We start from the raw sequence: 22,587 nt of genomic DNA, 5'->3' as shown, positions 1-22,587 counted from the left end.
ATATGAAAGAACTACTTACCACAACATTATTATTTACATAGAGTTTATGTGATTGTGCAAGCTGGTGTTTGAATAAATTCCAGTAGTTGAATAGTAGTAGTAGTAATAAAGATGAGTTCTAGAGGTTATGGTGAAAACAAGGACTTCAATATAATACAGTTCCTAGTGGGGTCTATGTATTAAGCGCATTATATTGCAGCTGAATGCAAGATTGGAAAACATGACTTTCCATCGAAAACGGATAGGCCACATTATATTGCATTGGGAAATGCTACAAATTATTGGTGGACTCGGTATATAAGCTTGTTACGTATCACCTGCTACGTCTTTAGGGTTACCAACAGTCCCCGTTTCTCCGTCTTTAGGGTTACTGCGTTTAGTAGGAAGAAAATACTTTCCAAAAAATATTTTTTAACATATTCATGTTCGATGGGCTTAATGTTTGGGAAATTATTTTTGCCCAAAATGTAAAACTGCCGGCAGAAATTAATTGCATTCCTTAGCCAAAAATTGAATAAAATATGTATATCTTTTTGTATGTAATATACATCTATACAAAAATATTTATTTTGTCAACTATTATTTTTGGGAGTGGCTAAAACTATATATCTTTCTTTATTTATTTATTTATTTTATGAACTCATTTTCATACAATTTCAAGAAAGTGACTTTTTTATCAACAAGAGGGAAAACATATTTCAAAATTTTCTTTCAATCATTTTCACATTTATCCCAACCACCCAATCCACCCTTGCCACTCCTCAGCCCCCACCTACTACCCGACCCCTGAATACGTATACCTGCCCTGATACCAACACCTAACTATAGTATTCCATCGTCGATATGTGCTCGACCCTTGAACCCCGAACCCCAACACCCAACTATAGAATTCCACCGCCGACCTGTCGATCTCGACCCCTGAACACCCACCCCTCGACCCCTGACCCCCGACACCCAACTATAGAACTCCACCGTCGACCTGCCGATCTTGACCCCCGTAACCCAAACCCGAACCCCGATCAACTGACCATCGATCCCTGACCTATCGATACCCACCTCGACCCTCAGATCCCCACTCCAAACTTTGACTTTGCCCTCGAACCTCGACCTCGACCTCGACTCACGTGCTTGACCACTTTTTCTATAGTATTTGCCTAAATTATTAAAAAAAATAAAACTTGGACAATATTTTTCATGCGCGTACTAACCAAACACTAGAAAATACTCCCTCCGTTTACATTTAGTTATCCAATTTGAACTTTTCATGCCCTTAAGAAACAATAAATAAAATATGTATTTTACAATTTCATAATAATGATAGCGTTTCCAAAAGTCTTGGAAAATGATTTGAGGAATGAGTAGTTAATGATAAGGATAAAATAGAAAAAAAGATTGTCTTTCTTTTGATTTAGTATAGTGGACAAGTAAAAATAAAAATATAATTTTAGTATAATGGACAAGTAAAAGTGAACAGATTGAGTAATAAAGAGAAAATCACTTATTTTCCTCGAAACTTCGTTACAATCACACCCTAGACATAAATGTTATAAAGAGAAGGGAAAGAAATGTGGAGATACTCATCAACACGGCAACTAGCTAAACTTAAATACTGAAATTTAGCACCATGCTTTCAACTCTGTTTTAAAAGGTGTTTCTGGGGCGAGCCCTGAGGCGAAGCGTACCAAAAACGCCGGCCATGGGGCGATGGTGTGGGGTGAAAGTCTCAAGAGGCGTACGCCCCGCAATTTGGGGCGTACGCCCGGGCGCGTTTCTTTAGTAAGGAGTAAGCCCTAGAGACTTTTTCAAATTAAAACAAAATTTGTTGAATTAGTCCTTCATATAATACCCAAATTCTCAAAAGTCAGTTTGGTAATTACTCAAAAGGTTTAAAAGGAACTCAAAAGTATTAAATTTAAAAATAAATACCTTTTTTATTGATTTAAGCCCTAATTCATGATTTTTTTAATTTTTTATCTTGTCCGCTAGTCTGCTAATATCTCCCAAAAGCAACAATTATTTAATTTTTTTTACAAATACAAAGAGAACTACACTTTTCTTCACAGCAGCAAATTCAAAGTTCAAATTGCAGGTTAATCATCCTTTTTGTTCCTCCATATAGAAAACTTTATTCTTTTAGACTCAAATTACTTGTACTTGTAAGTAACGTATAATATATTGTTTTGATTAGTTTTTTGTGGGGATGGAGCACACATATATATAGTTTTCTTCAATTTTTATGCAATTTTACATGTTTATAAATATTAACTGTCATTATATTATTTTATAAAATATTAAAAATTAAATACCTATGGGACTTACGCCCCGTCGAGGCATATATAAAACGCCCCGTCTTACGCCCACTTATTTTAAAACACTCTTTCAATTGTCCATCTCATGGAATTGATTATAATGAAAGATCAGCTATGCCCTGAGCTGTTTCACATTTTAGTGCCAAATTTAATACTAGTACTACTGTTATTTTGGTACGTTCTCTGCAAAAACACCAGGCCAAGAGTTTTCCTGGTAGATTTTGCATGTCACAAGCCCCCGAAAAATGAGCAAATTTGCAGACGAACAATTCTCGATAAAAGCAGCAGAAGTTCAAAGTTTAACAAAGATTCAGTGGAGTTCATGGACAGAATCTTACAAAGATCTGGCTTAGGAGATAAAACGTATATTTCTAAAGGATTGTTAACAGAGCCTCCGGATATGAGCATGGAAGCTGCTAAGGAAGAAGTGGAGATGGCGATTTTCGGAGCCATAGATGAACTTCTTATGAAAACTAGAGTTAAATGTGAGGAAATAGGTATATTGGTTTGTGTCTCTGGTGTCTTCAATATTATGCCATCATTGTCCAGTGTAATAGTGAAGCGTTACAAGCTCAGAGATGATATCCGCAGCTATAATATTACAGGAATGGGGAGCAGCGCTGGTCTTGTCGCCTTAGGACTTGTCCAAAATCTGCTCAAGGTTCTGCTCTCAACTACAACATCTTACTGTTCTTCATGCTATATTTGTTTTTGTTTTTTTTTTGGCTCTTGCAACTGGTAACTCTTTTTTGGATATATGTTAAGTTGAAAAATGAAGTGATAATTTTGCCATTATTAATTAAACTATATTGTCATTACCTTCTTTTTTCTTCTTTTTTTTTTTGAAAAATTCGCGATAAAAATTAATTTGCTTGATTCTCAAAATCTAAAAAATGCCACCTATTGACGGAGGCAGTACTTTTTATTCCTCAGTAATTCTAAGCCCTAAAAGACCCTCCATAATTGGTCATTTCCTCGTTTTGTACCTTATTATTTCACTAAGACACTCTACTCTATCCTATTTTATCCTCGACTTTGACGAAACTCAGCATGGAATCTGAAATACATAATCTTTTATGTGTCCTCTCTTTTATAGTACTGTTTATGTAGTTCTTTCATATGCAAATATTGAAAAATCGTCTGGGGACATACTGAAAATCAAATATTCATCAAATATTCTGACTCTTCTACGTTTTATTTGGTCATTCTTTTTGGAACAAGCAGGAGGTGTAAAAAATTTGAAAGTTACTGCAATCTCATGAACACACAAGGACTCATCTATATGTTGGTTTCCCCATCAATACTATATATCTAGGAATTATTTTCTTCGTCTCAATTTATGTGTCATACTTTACTTTTTAGTCGATCTCACAAATTTCTTAGTTTAACTTTAAATTTTTCATTTATCCTTAATGAGATTTTAATCATATAAATATCTATAGCTTATTTTAAATCATAAGTTTCAAAAGTTTCATTGTAGGAAATATGTATTATTACAAATTCACTTTAAAAAAACTTGAAAATAGAAGTCAAACTAAATTCTTAGACCTTCAATTGATATTAAAAGTGTAATAGTCAATGCAAAACTCTTAAGGAAGTCACACTCGTGGGCGGATGTACATGGGAGAGGTGTGTTCACTAATACCCATCTCTCCCTAAATTATGTATAGTATTAGTGAACTTCAGCTCAAATACTTAAATTAACATAGGTGAACTCAAGTTCAAGTGAGCATTTTAATACATTGATAAGAGGTGCATCTTATTCCCTTTAGTTAGGGAATCAATCCCTGTATTCTTTTTTCTTTAAATCATATTTTAATTAATAAATAAGGTTAAATCTCCATGCCCCTGCCGCTTTTTCTAATTAAACATACGTTTTCTTTTTTGTTTTTTTTTCTCTTTCTGTAATATTTGTTTTGACTTTTAAAATTCTTAAATAAAAAATAACCCTCTTGAAAACTCAGGTTCTTGGCGTTCATGGTACATTCAGAGGCGGATTCAGAATTTTAGGTTTATGAGTTCCTACAAAAATTTTGAGTTAATAGACTGGGTTCCTAGCTAAATATTTTTATACATTTAATGAATTTTTCAATACAGATACAGGCTCTATACAAAAGCTACTGAGTTTACGGGAACCCGTAACTATTGAACTGATCCGCCCCTAAGTGCACCCATGCATTTGAAATTCTGAATACGCAATAGCATCATTTATCAATTTATAATAGATTTAACTTATGTAAGGTGATTCTTCCGACAACTAATCATGAATAATTATGTACTATTATTTTTTAATTAACTTAATAATGTAAATAAATTTGTACTAGATGAAAGTTAAACTCATCCTAATGTATTATTGCGCAGGTGCATGATAATTCTTGTGCACTAGTAGTCACCACCGACAGCACTACAGGAAGCGTATACGAGGGCAATGATCGGTCAAAATTGCTAAGCAATTGCATATTCCGTGTCGGTGGGGTCGCTCTCCTCCTTTCCAACAAACCGTCCGATCAAACCACCTCTAAGTATGAGCTCATCCACACCGTCCGTTCTCAAACCACAGACAATGATCGATCCTACAACTGCATTTTCATGGAAGAAGATAAAGAAGGATATCGAGGAATCACAATTAACAAGGATCTTTTTATACGCAGCTATAAAAACCATTCGATCAAACATATCCACTGTAGTCCTTCCTCTATCTGAAAAATTCCGTTATTTGATGAATATTACAGTGCGGCGCTTCCTCACCGGAAGTAAAGTGGAGCCTTGTAATCTTGATTTCTCCAAATCCATTAATCACTTTGTTTACCCGAAAAATGGATAGAGTTGAATTTATACGCAGTTCCGAGGATATGTGACGTAATTTGATACAAAATGTAAGGATAAATAAAAATGTAAATGTAAATTGGAGAGAATGCAATCTAGATAAGGTTATCAAGAACAATGAACCTTAGAATTCGACAAATAGAATCAATCTAAGAAACTGAAAGAGCGATTCTTTACTGTAGAAGAATTTAGTACTTTTATTACAATGTAAGTCTCAGAAAACTTTTCCTACAGAAATGATAACCAAGCCCTTTTATAGTGGAGGGATTCGGCTCCAAGCATAATAAAATAAACATTCAGTGGGAGACCCATAATAAGTCAGCTTTTTCATAATTTCTGCCAAGATTCTCTCTAGTGGGATTGCAACGGCTTTTGTCTGAGAGCTCGATCTTGCTTAGAATCTTCGATTATGGTTTGAGCTTGATTTCGGCTCGAACTTTTGATCTTGGTTCGAGCCCGATCCTGGTTCGAGCCCTCGAATTGATTCCAGGTCAATGTTGGTTGGTCTCTGGATTATCAGCACGATAGGTCTACCCTACATCATGGTTCGATTCTTATTCGAGTTTGATTATGATATCGATCTCGATACGAACCGGCCTCCCCGGGTTCGAGGTTAGTTTGTCCCCCCTTCGGGATCTTACTTCGATACATCACCCTTCGAACTCGATCGGACATGCCAAGGCTGAAATCTATTTTGACCGTATACAGATAGTCCCCTCGTTTCTCAGAAAGAATATGGCGAGAAACGATATGATTTTCAACAGCTAGATCGGATTATATCTTGTCGTTTCCATCGGGTTCGACCATGACGCATCTCGTAGCTGTCCCGTCGGTTTAGTCTTTCAAGGCATTTAATACATGTCAGGCGGTGGTCGGCCACTACTGATACTTAACCGCCATCGTTTGAACCTATAAATAACCCTTACTTTTATCTTTTACCATTTTTACATCTTCTATCTTCCAAAATTTCCCAAGTTCTTCTTCGTACTCTCCAACTTACCAGTAAAGTTGTGATTCATTTTTGCAAAAACCCCTCTTCAATTCTACCAAATCTCTGTCACTTTCTTCTATTCCTTACTTTTGAATTCAAAAATGGCGAAAACATCGCAAACCATTCCTCAGAAAGAGAAGGCTTCATCTTCACAGTGTGTCGCCGATGAGATACCGGCAGAACTACGGCCTGAGGAGTGTGTTCCCGGGGCGTGTGTCCTTACTTCAGATTTTAAGGTTCATAAAGGTTCATCGGTCCCTGGCCAGTGTGAGCCGATATCGAGGTACATGTGTTTGATAACCGAGAAGCACTTCGATCTGTTAAAGAAGGATTGCAATTGAGGTGAAAAAGAAATAATAATACCTACCCCTGACGAAGATATCACTTCTTACGTGAAAGGGTTTTTGAATGTATATACTTACCCTTTCACTTTGGGTCCCCTCGATTCCATCATTATTGACTTCTATCGACAATATCAGGTAACCCTAGGCCAGGTCCATCCTTCTTTGTGGCGGATCGTTATCCTGATCTGATATTTTGTGAGCAAAATCGAGGAGATGTCATTCACCCTCGATCATCTTATCCGGCTGTACCGTCCCCGACTTTTTTTAGGAGGGTTAATAAAACTCCAGCGTCGGGTTACTAAGGCTCTGTTCTCGAGTATTGACGAGGACATGGACCGGGGTTGGATGAGGAGGTTCGTTCGAGTAAGGACTTCGGACCTGATTCCGACTGAAAAGATGCCCTTTCCCGAGAAGTGGAATATGAAACGTAAGTGTGATCTTGTTGTTGCTTCTATTTTGTTCTTCCATTTATTCTCTTATCGACACTCCTCCTTTTGTGATGTAGCGGTTCGCTGGATGCCCGGAGCGGTTCCCGATCTTAAGAACTGGGTACGAGCTCTTGTTTCGACCTCCACATACGCCGAGCGCTCATGGCGTGATTTGTCAAAGGGTCGGTGGGAGGCCAAAAATCACGGTAAGCTCATTTCTCGGACTCTGATGATCCGAATGAGGCGTTTCTCAAAATATTTTTTATAAGGTTTCCCATATGTAGGTTTGGGTAAAGACGTGGTCTTGAGGCCCCTGTCCAATGAGGAGAATGTTTCGACCTTTGTCCCAAAGCCGGTGAAGGAAAATAAAAGGAAGAGAGCCTCGGTTCCTGAATATCCAAAACTGAAGAAGAGGACGACTCGTAAGCCGAACAAGAATGTCATTCCTTTGATCGTGGAATCCATTCTGCATCTAAGGGATGAAGATGAAGAAGAAGAAGAAGAAGAAGAAGAAGAAGAAGAGAATAATGAGTCCGCGCTGGCGGTCCGAATGAAGAGAGCCACCGATGCCTCATCGCCGGCTGGATCGATGATGCTCTATGAGGCTCCGCCTCGAACTGAAGATATACCGGAGAAAGATTCAGGTAGAGTCCCTGAACTATCGGATGTCGAAGATGCCTCTTATCGGAGTGAACCGGCAGGGGATACGATCGAAGAGCCCCTCGAACCCCTCCGAGCCGAGGGGAACGCTCCAAGTGAGTCATTTGGGGCAGCAGCGATTGAGGATTCGCCTACCTTTCCCGCTTTTTCCGCAAGGGTGATTCGGGAAGCTCAAGCTCCGGGAGCCCTCGATCTAGACAGGCCTCACGATGAAGAAGATCTGTTTCGTGACCTGTTTACCGGTATTGAGGACGTTGCCGGTGCCGGTGATGAGTCAGATTTTTTTCACGGATTGTGACAGGCTTTGAATCAGGTGAGCCTTTAAAATTATTTTGTCGATACTATCTTTATGTTCGTTTTTCATTAACTTTGCTTCTTGTTTCTTTGTAGGCAGCGGCAGTCCATCGAGAACAATGTTCTCGTTCCCAGAATGAGCTACATCGATACGTGGATGACCTACACCGCGATACTGAAGAGAGGAACTCCCTTAGACTTTCCTTAGGGCAGAGAGATGAGGAAATAAAAGACCTTCGAGTTGAGCTGGCCAAGGCTTATCGAGATCAGAATGATTTGTCTGAGCAGGTAATGATGCTTTTGAAAGCCTATAGGCTTGATACTGGAATGATAGCTAACATTTTGGTCTCACAACAGCAGCTAAAAATTGTGATGATCGGGAAGCTTCGTGAGGAGGTTGACGTGATAAGGATGGAGTCCTTGCGGTGGAAAGAAGGTATGGACCGCTTTGCTATAGAAAAAGAGATTGCTCGAGCCCAGTTATCATCGTCCGAAACCCAACTTCAAAAAATGAAGGAAAAAGGCCTAGTTCAAGCAAGAAGAATTGATGAGCTTGAGGCTCGGTTGGCCTCTGTACTCCCCAAGGCCGAATCCGATGCTGAAAAGGGAAAGGCCAATGCGGATGCGCTCGTGGCCGTCTATCGGGCCGATGCTGAAGCTGCCCAAGTCCAGGCAAGAGAGGCAGCCGAGTCCGCTGATAGTCGAGCGCATTGGGTCGCCGAACTTTCTAAGTGCCAATCCAGAAAGGAAACTCTCGAGGAGATTTATGCTCGTGGCTTCGATCTCGCTGAAGAGATAAAAAGGGCAAAATAACTCGAAGTTGATGCTGAAGCTCTGGTTTCTGATAGTGATGACGATGACGATGGGAGAAAGAGCGGATCCGAAAATGGGGGGGAACCTGATGAAGAAGAGACCGCTCCTGGTCGAGAAATTTAGTTCTTAGTTTTTACGTTATAATCACCCATGCAGATAAATTTGTGTATATACATATCTCCCATTTTGCCGACTTGCTTCTGTTTTTGTTTCCCGTCTTGCGAGGACTTTATTCGCCTTATGAATGTTTCCACAGTGTTTTAAACAACTTAATCAAATTTAGACCTCGTAGCCTCTGTAACCGAGCGAGCGTTTACTCAAACTTGGGGCAATGTAGCCCTTTAGGCTTATTAGTTGTCAATGATTCGATCTTGAAGAAATATAGCCCGTGGGCGTAATGGTTGAGCGAGTGTTTGCTTGAACTCGAAAATGTAGCCCGTAGGCTTAGTCGAGTGAATGATTCGAACTCGAATTAATGTAGCCTGTACGCTTAGTCGAATAAATGATTCAAACTCGAATTAATGTAGCCCGTAGTCTTAGTCGAATAAATGATTCGAACTCGAAGTAATGTAGCCCGTAAGCTTAGTCGAGTGAATGGTTCGAACTCAAAATAATGTAGCCCGTAGGCTTAGTCGAGTGAATGGTTCGAACTCGAAGTAATGTAGCTCGTAGGCGTAATGGTCGAGTGAGTGTTTGCTCGAACTCGAAATAAAAATAACCCACAGGCTTGGTCGAGTGAATGATTCGAACTCGAAATAATGTAGCCCGTAGGCTTAATGGTCGAGTGAGTGTTTGCTCGAACTCGAAATAAAAATAGCCCGTAGGCTTGGTCGAGTGAATGATTCGAACTCGAAGTAATGTAGCCCGTAGGCTTAATGGTCGAGTGAGTGTTTGCTCGAACTCGAAATAAAAATAGCCCGTAGGCTTGGTCGAGTGAATGATTCGAACTCGAAGTAATGTAGCCCGTAGGCTTAATGGTCGAGTGAGTGTTTTCTCGAACTCGAAATAAAAATAGCCCGTAGGCTTGGTCGAGTGAATGATTCGAACTCGAAGTAATGTAGCCCGTAGGCTTAATGGTCGAGTGAGTGTTTGCTCGAACTCGAAATAAAAATAGCCCGTAGGCTTGGTCGAGTGTATCTTAATTCTGATTGCACAATAAATCTCAAAATAGAGGAATTTTCATTGGATATAAGATGCCGATAAAGAAGAGAACTTTCTTCGCACGTTATTACACGCCTGGGTTCGGGCCAATCTATATGAGCATGGTTCGCTTCGACCATTTGGCTCTTACAGGTTTTCCTATTGGGACCCTGTTGCTATGAAATAACTTTCTTGCGGGACCTCAGATATTGTCGTAAATGCTGCACGATCAATGGTTGCCTCATTAAAAACCTTGCCGAAAAACCCATTTGGGATAAAACCGGTCTAAGGGAAAAAGAGTGCAATGCGTGCTTTCTAGCGAGAGATCCGTCCCTTGTTCGGACTTCTGCAGTGGTCAGTTTTGAGATATAAATGAATATGGAAATGTTGTACCTTAGAAGTAGTACCGTTTTATATGTGATACATTCCAACTTCCTGATAGCTGTTTGCCGTTTATAATGCCGATCCTGTACAACCCCTTTCCGATGTTCTCGAGTACCTGATATGGTCCTTCCCAATTCAGTCCTAACTTCCCTTCATTCGAATTTCGGGTATTGATGGTAATTTTTAAGTCCCCTGTCTTGAAATGGCGGAGCTTGGTTCTTCGATTATAATATCTTTCGATTCGCTGCTTTTGGGCGGCCTTTCGGACGAGAGCAGCTTCTCGTCTTTCGTCCGATAGTTCGAGGCTTATATTCATAGCCTCGTTATTTGATTCTTCCATCGCGAATCGAAATCTGGCACTGGGTTCACCAACTTTGACTGGTATCAATGCTTCGGACCCATATACTAAGGAGAACGGGGTCGCCCCCGTACTGGATTTTGACGTTGTCCGATATGCCCAAAGGACTTCGGGCAGGATTTCTCTCCATCTCCCTTTAGCGTCGTTCAACCTCTTCTTTAAGTTTTGAATGACAGTTTTGTTTGTTGATTCGGCCTGCCCATTCCCACTGGGATGGTATGGCATCGACATTATCCTTCTTATCTAGTGGTCTTCGAGGAATCTTGTTACTTTGCCGCCAACGAATTATTTTTCATTGTCACATACTATTTCGGCGGGTATCCCGAATCGGCATATGATATGATTCCAAATAAAGTCTATAACTTCTTTCTCTCTTATTTTCTCGAATGCCTGCGCTTCAACCCATTTAGAAAAATAGCCATTCATAAACAAAATGAATTTGGCTTTACCTGGGGTCGATGGCAGAGGGACGACGATATCCATTCTCTATTTCATGAATGTCCACGGGGATAGGACTGAGTGGAGTTGCTCTCCGGGCTAGTGGATCATCGGTGCAAACCTTTGACATTTGTCACATTTACGAACAAATTCTTTCGCATCTTTTCCCATATCGATCCAATAATACCCTGCTCTGATTATTTTTCGAACTAATGTATCGGCTCCAGAGTGATTCCCGAAAGTACCCTCATGCACTTCCCGTAGGACGTAATCGATATCACCCGGACCCAAGCATACTGCCAACGGTCCATCGAATGTTCTTCGGTACAACGTTTCGTCCGAAGCCAACGTGAATCGAGCAGCTTTGGTCCATAGGGTTCTGGAATCTGTAGGGTCCGATGGGAGTTTTTCGCTTTTCAAGTATTCAATATACTTGTTTCTCCAATCCCAGGTTAAGCTTGTAGAATTTATTTCGGCGTGACCTTCTTCGATTACCGATCTCGAAAGTTGAACAACATTCCCCGAGCCCGTATCATCTACCTCGACCGATACCCCAAATTGGCAAGTGCATCGGCCTCATTATTCTGTTCCCGTGGTACATGCCGTAAAGTCCATTGTTTGAAATGGTGCAAAGTTATAAGCAGTTTATCTAAATACCTTTGCATTCTACCTTCTCGAACTTTGAAGGTTTTGTTTACTTGACTCACCACCAGCAAGGAGTCGCAATTGGCTTCAATTACTTCTGCTCCCAAGTTTCTAGCTAGCTCGAGACCTGCAATCATGGCTTCATACTCGGCCTCGTTGTTAGTCAACCTGATATTTTTAATAGATTGCCTAATAGTGCTACCCGTGGGTGGTTTCAAACTATGCCCAGCCCGGACCCTTTTACGTTCGAAGCCCCGTCCGTAAAAAGGATCCATACCCCTGATGATGTACCTGATTTCAACAGTTCTTTTTTGACTTCGGGTATGAGGGTTGGTGTGAAATCTGCCACAAAGTCTGCTAAAATTTGAGACTTGATGGTCGTGTGGGGTTGATATTCGATATCGTACCCACTAAGTTCGACGGCCCATTTGGCCAGTCGACCTGATAACTCGGGTTTGTGCAAAATATTACGAAGCGTGTAAGTGGACAACACATATATGGGATGACATTGAAAGTACGGCCTTAACTTTCTTGAGGCGCTTATCAGTGCAAGTGCCAATTTTTCTAGGAGCGGATATCTAGTTTCCGCCTCTCCTAAGGTTCGACTCGAATAATAAACGGGGAATTGGTTACCTTGCTCTTCTCGAACTAGGACACCGCTTACGGCGACTTCCGATACTGCCAAGTACAAATAAAGTTTCTCATCTATTTTTGGAGTGTGAAGCAGTAGTGGACTTGATAGATATCGCTTTAGTTCTTCTAATGCTTGTTGGCACTCCGGGGTCCAAGAAAAATCATTCTTCTTTTTGAGTAGAGAGAAAAATTTATGACTTCGATCAGATGATCTTGAGATGAGCCGGCTTAAGGCGGCAATCAGACCCGTTAGCCTTTGTACGGCCTTCACGCTGTCCACAACAATGATGTCTTCGATGGCCTTGATTTTATTGGGTTTAATCTCTATTCCCCGATGTGACACCATGAAGTCGAGGAACTTGCCCGAACCGACCCCGAAAGCACATTTCTCGGGGTTGAGCTTCATGTTGTATTTCCTTAAAATCTCGAACGTTTCCTGCAAATGAGTTAAATGGTCCTCTGCACGCAGGGACTTAACTAACATGTCATCAATATAAACTTCCATTGATTTTCCTATTTGTTCTTCGAATATTTTATTTACTAGGCGTTGGTAAGTAGCCCCTGCATTTTTTAGCCCGAAGGGCATCACATTATAACAATACGTTCCATATTTGGTGACAAATGAAGTCTTTTCCTGGTCCTCCGGGTTCATCTGGATTTGATTATACCCGGAATAGGCATCGAGAAAAGTGAGGATCTCGTGGCCGGCCGTGGCTCGATCATGCGATCGATATTGGGCAGCGGAAAGGAATCTTTGAGGCATGATTTGTTCAAATCCTTATAGTCCACACACATTCTAAGTTTGTTCCCTTTTTTAGGGACTACAACTACGTTGGCTAGCCATTCGGGATATTTCACCTCCCGAATGGATCCTACTTTGAGAAGCTTGGTTACCTCGTCCTTTATGAATGCGTGCTTTCTATCGGACTGGGGTCTTCTCTTTTGCTTCACCGGTCTGAACCTGGGGTCCAAACTTAGCTGATGCGTCGTTATGTCCGACAGGATCCCTGTTATATCTAAATGGGACCAGGCAAAACAATCGATGTTATCTATAAGAAATTGAACGAGTTCCTTCCTGAGTTCAGGGCTCAACCCCATCCCAAGTATACCTTTCGCTTGGGCCAGTGCTCAATTGATATGACTCGATCTAGCTCCTCGATCATCAATTTTGTGGCGTCGGAGTCATCGGGAATCACGAAAGATCGAGGGACCCTTTGATCAACATCCTCTTCGATTTTTAGGTTGTTTGGCTGGGTTGAAGCTGATGTCTGTGATTGCTATTTGGTGTCCCGTTCTCCTTCCGGGCCCGATCCTTTTATCGGCAAAAGTGAGGACACTAGTTTAGCTTTATCGACGGCAAACATTTCTTTCGCGGCTGGTTGTTCTCCGTACACCATTTTGACACCTCCCGACGTCGGGAATTTGAGGGCCTAGTGTAGGGTCGAAGGCACAGCTCTCATGTTGTGGATCCATGGCCTTCCAAAAAAGGCGTTATATCTCATATCGCCTTCGATCACGTGAAACTTTGTTTCCTGGATGGTTCTGGCCACATTTATTAGTAGGACTATCTCACCTTTGGTGGTTTCGCATGCTATATTAAACCCGTTTAGGACCAGAGTTGTGGGTACGATCTGATCATGTAGGCCGAGCTGCTTAACTACCTTCAATCGGATGATATTGGCCGAACTACCTAGATCGATTAACACACGCTTAATTTTAGTTTTATTCACGAGTATGGATATTACCAGTGTGTCGTTGTGAGGTTGGATGACCCCCTCTGCATCTTCATCATCAAAGGATAGAGTCCCCATGGGTACGTAATCTTGAGTTCGAGATCATTTTTCCCTCACCATCGATGTTTTAGTGCGTTTCAGCATTGGTCCCTAAGGGGTATCGATGCCGCCGATGATCATGTGGATGACGTGTTGCGGTTCTTCTTACTCGTTTTGCTTGCTGAAATCCCTACTTCTAAAATGGCTCTTTGCCCTATCACTCAGAAACTCCCGAAGGTGCCCTTTGTTAAATAAGCGAGCTATTTCCTCTCTTAGTTGCTTGCAATCTTCCGTTTGGTGGCCATGGGTACCATGATATTCGCACGTTTTATTGGGATTTATTCGGGCAGGATCAGTCTGCATTGGTCGAGGCCATTTAGTGTCTTTGATCTGTCCGATGGCCAACACGAGAGTGGATGCACCAATGCTGAAGTTATATTCTGATAATCGAGGTGCTTCTATAGGATCGGCATATTTATCGAAGCCACTCTTACTCATAAGCCCCTGAGAATTTTGTCCTCGATCAATCCTTTGACTGTTCTGAACTGCGTTGCGTGCTGAACCGTTGTTCACCCGATCTGCGATGTACGATCGATATCGGTCTTTGTTCGACCTTTGTTCTCTGTCGATCTGCTTTTGATTTTTAATAACTGTCCTGTTCTGATGAACGGGTCCGTACGGGGCTTCCCGACTGATCATCCTCCACCCAAATTTTCGATTGATATCGGTTGTGCACATCTGCCCAAGTTACCGCTGGATACTCGATCAAATTTTGTTTCAGCCGATGTGATGCTGTCGAACTTAGCTCATTCAACCCTTAGGTGAAGGCTTGTACGGCCCAGTCATCTGTGACCGGGGGTAATTCCATGCATTCCATTTGAAATCGGGATACGAATTCCCTCAGCATTTCATCCTGCCTTTGTTTTACTTTGAAGAGGTCTAATTTCCTTGTTGCAACCTTTATGGCACCATCATATGCCTTTACGAATGAATCTGCTAACATGGAAAAAGAATCGATGGAATTCGGCGATAAATTATGGTACCAGATCATAGCTCCTTTCGAGAGGGTCTCCCCGAACCTTTTCAACAGCACAGATTCGATCTCATCGTCTTCCAAATAGTTGCCTTTTATGGCACATGTGTAAGAGGTGACATATTCGTTAGGATCGGTCGTACCGTTATATTTGGAAATTTCAAGCATACGGAAATTTTTTGGGGATTGGCTTCGGTGCCGCACTCGACGGAAAAGGCTTTTGTATGAATTTTTTCGAATCAAGCCCCTTTATCATTGGTGGAGCCCTCGGGATTTGGTTGACCCTGGCATTGTACGTTTCCACCCTCTTGTCGTTGGCTTCGACTCGTTTTGTGAGTTCCTCGAGCAATTTAGTAATTCCGGGAGTAGTCCCCGATTCTTGCTCGTTAGATTTCACTATGGCAGGCTCTGTTCTGGGGGTGACTTCTCGAAGTGGATTGGAAACCAGCCTGCTTTGTGCGTGAGTTTGGCTCTGTAGCTGAGCTATCACTACTTGTTGGGCTTGCAGCATCTCGAAGAACATACGTAAGCTGGCCCCGACTTCCCCTGGGTTTTGAGTGTCTCGGGCTACGGATTGAGTACCACCCTAAATGCTTCTTTCCGATTCGGAACGCTGGTTCGCCTCCAAAGCTATTTGTGAATTGATATCCAATGGTATTTTGGCTCGAATTTCGGTTACTTCGATTCAAGCCTCAGGTGCCAAGTTGTTGGTTTCATCTTGAAGGCCGGCTTCGTAATCGATCAGTGAAGCCATTCGATCGGTGGTTATTTGTAGCTGATCCGAAATTCAAGATGTTTTTGGAAATAAGTGCAAAGCACAATGGCATGTTTTTTCAGATTTGTATCAAATGACCACTGTTATCCTCGGCCCCATGGTGGGCGCCAAACTGTTTACCCGAAAAATGGATAGAGTTAAATTTATATGCAGTTCCGAGGATATGTGGCGTAATTTGATACAAAATGCAAGGATAAATAAAAATGTAAATGTAGATTGGAGAGAATGCAATCTAGATAAGGTTATCAAGAACAATGAACCTTAGGATTCGACAAATAGAATCAATCTAAGAAACTGAAAGAGCGATTCTTTGCTGTAGAAGAATTTAGTACTTTTATTACAATGTAAGTCTCAGAAAACTTGTCCTACAGAAATGATAACCAAGCCCTTTTATAGTGGAAGGATTAGGCTCCAAGCATAATAAAATAAACATTCAGTGGGAGACCCATAATAAGTTAGCTTTTCCATAATTTCTGCCAAGATTCTCTCTAGTGGGATTGCAACAGCTTTTGTCTGCGAGCTCGATCTTGCTTAGAATCCTCGATTTTGGTTTGAGCTTGATTTCGGCTCGAACTTGTGATCTTGGTTCGAGCTCGATCCTGGTTCGAGCCCTCGAATTGATTCCAGGTCAATGTTGGTTGGTCTCTGGATTATCAGCATGATAGGTCTACCCTGCATCATGGTTCGATTCTTATTCGAGTTTGATTATGATATCGATCTCGACACGGATCGTCCTCCCCAGGTTCGAGGTTAGTTCGTCCCCCCTTCGGAATCTTACTTCGATACATCACCCTTCAAACTCGATCGGACATGCCAAGGCTGAAATCTATTTCGACCGTATACACATTTCTTCCCACACGTTGGCAGGAAACCTGTACTAGATGATTTGCAGAAGAAATTGGGATTTTGCGATGAACAAATGAAAGCTTCTAGAATGACATTGTACAGGTTTGGTAACAGTTCCAGCAGTTTGATATGGTACGGAGTGGCTTATGCGGAGGCGAAAGGTAGTGTAAAAAAGGGAGACGCATTGTGGCAGATTGTATTTGTGTCGGGTTTTAAGTGTAGCAGTGTGATTTGGCGGGTGACCCGCTCCATTGATCGCAATGAGATGAATCTATGGCGCGATGAAATTGATGAGTTTCCGTTGGATGCTAGCGAGATCGAAGCGCTCCCGGACCTATTCGTTGCTTCCAAATAGGAAAAATCAATAATATCTGTGAGTGCGTGCTAATTTTTTCCCTCCCAAAGTTCTTGTATGGAAAGGCCCAATGTTAATCTTAGACGGTAAACTAACAAGGCATGAGCATGAGTTCTAGCCTAAGTCCCCGTCAAAAACATTTGTATTTGAATAAAAATAGCCTACTTGTTTGACTATTTGTTGTATTACGTTAGATTGGACTTGTGCGCATTTAAGCATGATACTCTGATCGTATATTTGTTTACCCTTAAAATCGGATAACAATTGAATTTGTAAGTGGTTTTAATCATACGTGGATTAACTTGACACAAAACGATAAATTAAATTGCAATTAAAATAAATAGCGATAAAGTAAATACAAACCACACGAATTGGATAATTTCAGCCTTATAAGGTTAGCCACCCTTGAGCCGGACGTACTTCGATCGGTATCAAGACACAGAAGAATAAGAGATTAAAGAGAATAATAATGCATTGCTTTAGAATACGTGTTACAATGTGTTTTACAAATAATCAGACCCCATTTATATAGTAGTGGAGTCCTGCATTAGTTACAACTCTATAAAAGGTAAAATAATCTCTTGATTTGCTAATTGGCGGTTCCTTATTGATACGTGTCGAGATTCTCACCGTAATATCCGACCGGCCATGGATATTTCGGTCTTCTGTTATGCTAACAATGTTTCTTCGAGGTCGTTTGAACCAGGACCGAATCCGGGGTCACAGCCTCGGTGTTATCGAAGGCAGGTGTTTGGTCCCGGTTGCTAACCCGGTGAGGCTTGGGGACGATCTTCAGTCCTTTATTGCCATGTATCAAGCCCGGCCTATCATGTCAGACGCTAGGGTATACTACGAGCTCGATTTTACCCGTATACAGATAGTCCCCTCATTTTTCGGAGAGTAGATGACGAGAAACGATATGAGCTCCCGATTCTCACTTCGATATACCGTGACAGAAATGACAAAAATAGTTGAAACGTCCTGTCGGTCTAGTCTTAATGGCATTAAATACTTGTTAGTTGCCGGTCGGCCACTCCCAGATGTGAACCGTCACTGGAAAACTATAAATACCCCTTTATTTGTTCATTCAAACTTTACATCCAAGCCTTCTGCCCTCGTGTCTAAGAAATTTCAATACTTTCAAGCACTTATATTCTCATTAAGTGTACTCTTTTAACTTCTTCTTTTTCCTCATGTTTTCTCTATGTTTCAAAGAAATATGAAGACTTCAAAATCCGTTCCCCAAAAAGAAACTCCCTCTACCTCGCAGCCGGCTACCGAGGAAGTCGTCTCGCATACTGCTGTCGAGGAACCGGTACCGGAACCTCCTCTAAAAATGTTTATCCCCGGGGGCTGCTCGGTTAATGTTGATTTTAAGGTCGATAAGCCTTCCTCCGTACCAGGTCGGTGCGAGGAGGTCTCGAGGCACATCTGCTCGATCACCGAGGATATTCTCTCCAAAGTCTAAAAAGATTGCAACTGGGTTGACAAATATGGGGTGATTCCTGAACCTGACGAAGCCATTACCACCCACGTCGAGGGATTTTAAGTGTATACAGTTATCCCTTCACGTTGGGCCCCTTGGACCCGGTTATCATCAACTTTTGCAAAAGATACGAGGTAACCCTTGGTCAAATTCACCCTTCTTTCTCGAGGATCATAATCCTCCTCGCCCTTTCACTATCGACCACCTCATGCGTTTATACAATCCCCGACTCTATCGGGGGGACTGATCAAGCTCGCCCGTCGGGCTTGTAAAGCCCTATTTTTGAGTATCGACGAAGATCGGGATCAAGGTTGGCTAGGCTGTTTCGTTCGAGTAAGGCTTTACAAGACTTGATCCTGGCCAAGCACATGTCATTCCCTGAGAAGTGGAACATGTCACGTAAGTATAATTTTTCTTCCAAGATTTAATTTATCACTTTTTTCCTTTCTTCTTATCGGTGTTCTGTGGTGGTGCAGCTGTTGCTTGGATCCTGAATGCAGTTCCTCGACTCAAGGAGTGGGTCAAGGGCATCGTATTACAAAGGCCTTATTCCGAGCGTTCGTAGTGCGGGCCTTCAAAGGGCCGATGGGAGGCCTGTTCGTACGGTGGGATCTCTTTCATGAGTAATATTTGGTTTCCTTTTTGCATCATTAAGTTCTCACTTCTTTATTTCTTTTTGTTTGTTTATCCAAGGATGTCAAAATGAGGCCCCCATCCGGTAGCAATGATTTCCCCACCGAGTCCCCTGCTCTGAGTTAGGGTGAAGAGAAGAAAAGAAAAAGGACTCCAAGTTCTCCGAGCTCAGAGAAAAAGAAGCCAAGGAGAAGGTTGGTGCGTAAATCCAAAGAAATCACCAGTGCTCGAGCACCATCTCCGGATTCACTCTATCGGCTGAGGGACGAATCCGAAGGAGAAGGAGAAGGAGAAGTAGAAGCCTTCGATCTGATGGCCAGTGTGTCATCGCGGCTCGAAAGGCAAGGGGCCTCTGAACCAGAGGTAGGCGATACCGATCTCCATCAAGTTAGGGAGGTCGAGGAGGAGGCCAGGACCGAAGCTTCCCGGGATGTGGGCAATGCCCTGAAAGAAGCACTCGGTGTGATAGAGATTACCGAGTCACCCTCGTTTACTAAGTCCATGTACAACGAGGCCCAAACGGCTAGAGGACTCCCCAATGAGGGGGTCCATGGAGTGGACGACCCCTTCTGCGGGTTTTTTGACGGAGTTGACTCTACGGCCATGGAGGACGTCACCGGGTTGGGTGAATTAGAGATACTGAGGAAGAGCCCATCTTTGGGAGCAAGCGGACCTTCCTCGAGCCCCAAACTGGTCAATCAATTCCCTGCTCCGAGTGTGGATCCTGGCCGAAAACGATCCATCGTTATCTCCTTTCCGGAGGACGTCTGGGTCCTCTCCGCCCCCGTAAGGGTGGCCAGTTATCTTCAGTGTCTGGTGACCAAGGATGATCATGCCAAGATGAACGAGGTGGATGCACCCTGTCTGTTTAACGAAGCACAACAGGCGTTAAACCGGGTAATCTTTAGATATTCCTCGATGGTTTTCAATTTGTACTTAGGCTATTTTATAGATAACTCTTACATTTTCTCTTTGTGCTTGTAGGCCTCAGTACTTTACCATGAGACTTTTTTCCGATACTGGGATGAGCTAAAACAGCTCGAAGCCGAGGTCTGAGGGCTCACTGAGAAGATAAATGCTTATAAACTTCTCAGCGAGCAGTTTGAAGGGGAGGCTAAGAGCCTCCGAGCTGAGCTGTAGGTTGCTTGGAAGGAGCATGCCGATCTGGCCGAGCAGGTAAAATATTTGAGGTTAGTAACGACAAGCTAGGCTCAGTGAATAATGGTCGGAATCCGAAGGTCCAACCAAAAATCGACCGGTCGAGCCCAACTGCGAGCTGAGATGGATGTTGTCAAGGTCGAGACCGACGAATGGAGAGGCATGATTGACCGTCTGGCCTCAGAAAAAGAGACTGCTCGGGTGCAGAAGACTTCGGCAGAGACCCAGCTTCGAGTGGCAAAGGAAAAAACTGAGGTGCATGCCAAAATGTTAAGGAGCTCTAGTCTCAACTAAGTGCAGTCGTCTCTGATCGAGAAAATATTGCCATGGAGCTCGAAACAGCCAAGTCGGTGGTCTTGGTGGTTAAAGCCGATGTCGACGAGATGGTGGCCCAATACAAGGCCGATGCTGAGGCGGGCCAGGATCGAACGAAGGATATCGTCAAACATGCAAAGTGGCGATCCCGAAGGGAGGCCCTCGAGGAGATTCATGCTCGGGGTTTCGACTTGTCGACCGAAATTGAAAGTGCTAAGGGGCTCGAAGCCGAGGCCAAGAAGTTAGCTTATCTCGAGGAAGATTACGAGGGTTCTAGCGGATCCGAGGGTAGAGGAGACTCCGAAGAACCTGGTAATGAGGCGGGCTCTGGTGAAGACCAGGCCGTTTAAGTGCCTTGTATATTTTTCATATTTTTGTACTTGTGTACTTTTGTGCTTTTTGTCAAGGCCGTTTGGCATTTGTAAAGACTTCATGTATATATAATACAAGGCTTCCTTTTCCCTTCAACAATTTTTGAGTTTTGTTTTTTCTTTGCTTTATTCTTTATGTTCGCAAAGGTCGAAATGCCTTAGCATGAACTAGTTAGGTCATGTTCGGTGGTTCGAACACGCCTTGCCTTTGACATTATTTTGTTTAAGGCATCGTGGGAGTTCGGTATGACCAGAAGTTTTCCCCAAAGTAGTTATAATTTTTTAGACTATAGTTTGCCGATGGTAGCCTTTAGAACCGATTTAGAAATTTTTCAAGGCCTTGTTTTTTTAGACTTAATATGGTCGTGGCCTTTTTAGTTCTGGTGTTGCCAAGTGGGCTTGTCACCTCGAGTTATCCGGGCTTGCCTATGATAACAGTCCCCGAATGGGGATGGCCATAACCTTTAAGGTTCAGGTGTTGCCTAATAGGTTTTGTGCCCCCGGGCTCCCTTAGCCCGAGCCGTCCGAGTTTGTTTTTGGACGGCAGTCCCCGATTGGGGGTGATCGTTTGAACCCGGATAAAAGCGACCCTTGGGCTCGATACCTTTAGGGGATCGAATGTAGGAAATTCCTTAAGAGGAAAGAAAAAAGAGAAATTTTAAGGGACAAGATATTTATCCGCAAGGTAGAGACTTCTTTTTATTCTTTTGCGTAATAGTTACACATGTGTAAAAGTTTTGTGCCAGGGCTTAAGCAGTCTATGCGGGCATGGTTTATTTGACCGTTTGGCCCTTACATTAATCCTATCGATCGAGCTGAGACCATTCAATCATAAAGTTTCTTGCCTTGCTAAAGTCGTTATCCGAGGGTAATGCCCCTAGTGTTCGGGGCCGATCGTAGAGAGGCCTCGAACACTGTTGTCGTGATCTTCGATACCGGTTCGTAACCGGCCATCAATTCTAAGTTATCACGATTTATTGTTGCCTCATTAAAACCTCGCTGGAAAACCCATTTGGGACAAAAACGGTTCAAGGGAAAAAGAGTGCAACGCGTGCTTTAGGCCTAAAAATTATATCATTCCTTGCTTGTTACCTGCAAGTGTTAGTTCAAAAATAAAAGAAATGAATGGGGCCGTACCTTAGCAGAAATATCGTTTCAAGTAAGTTATATTCCAGTTGTTCGGTAGTTGCTCGCTGTTCATTACACCGACTTTGTAGGACCCCTTTCTGGTGATCTCGATAATTTGATACGGACCTTCCCAGTTCGGCCCCAACTTCCTTTCCTTAATACCAAGTCCACAACATTGAAGTGTTGAAGGTTAGATTTTCGATTGTAATACCTCTCGATTCGCTGCTTTTTGGCGGCCAATCGAACAAGAACGGCTTCGCACCTTTCATCTTATAGATCCAGGCTTGTATTCATGGGCTCGTCGTTTGATTCCTTGGTTGCATATTGGAATCTGAGACTTGGTTCTCTGACTTCGATCGGTATTAGAGCTTCGGCGCCATAAACCAGCGAAAACGGGGTGGCCTCGGTACTGAACTTTGAGGTCGTATGGTATGCCCATAAGACTTCGGGCA

General features: G+C 42.4%; 2 protein-coding genes across 2 annotated transcripts; both read left to right on the top strand.

The window, feature by feature from the left end:
- The first annotated feature begins 2,409 nt into the window (after positions 1 to 2,409).
- LOC117273719 (3-ketoacyl-CoA synthase 2-like) lies at positions 2,410 to 5,012 on the top strand. Its single transcript, XM_070198902.1, has 2 exons — positions 2,410 to 2,970; positions 4,671 to 5,012. The coding sequence occupies exons 1-2, from the start codon at positions 2,410 to 2,412 to the stop codon at positions 5,010 to 5,012; spliced, it is 903 nt and encodes a 300-aa protein (XP_070055003.1).
- Positions 5,013 to 6,227: 1,215 nt separating this feature from the next.
- Positions 6,228 to 8,665, top strand: LOC138908243 (MAR-binding filament-like protein 1-1). Its single transcript, XM_070198900.1, has 4 exons — positions 6,228 to 6,393; positions 7,183 to 7,433; positions 7,860 to 7,871; positions 7,949 to 8,665. The coding sequence occupies exons 1-4, from the start codon at positions 6,228 to 6,230 to the stop codon at positions 8,663 to 8,665; spliced, it is 1,146 nt and encodes a 381-aa protein (XP_070055001.1).
- The last annotated feature ends 13,922 nt before the right edge of the window (positions 8,666 to 22,587 follow it).

Source organism: Nicotiana tomentosiformis, chromosome 1 (genome assembly GCF_000390325.3).
Source record: "Nicotiana tomentosiformis chromosome 1, ASM39032v3, whole genome shotgun sequence".
In the NCBI taxonomy this organism is placed as follows: domain Eukaryota; kingdom Viridiplantae; phylum Streptophyta; class Magnoliopsida; order Solanales; family Solanaceae; genus Nicotiana; species Nicotiana tomentosiformis.
This window is presented reverse-complemented; position numbering and strand designations above follow the sequence as displayed.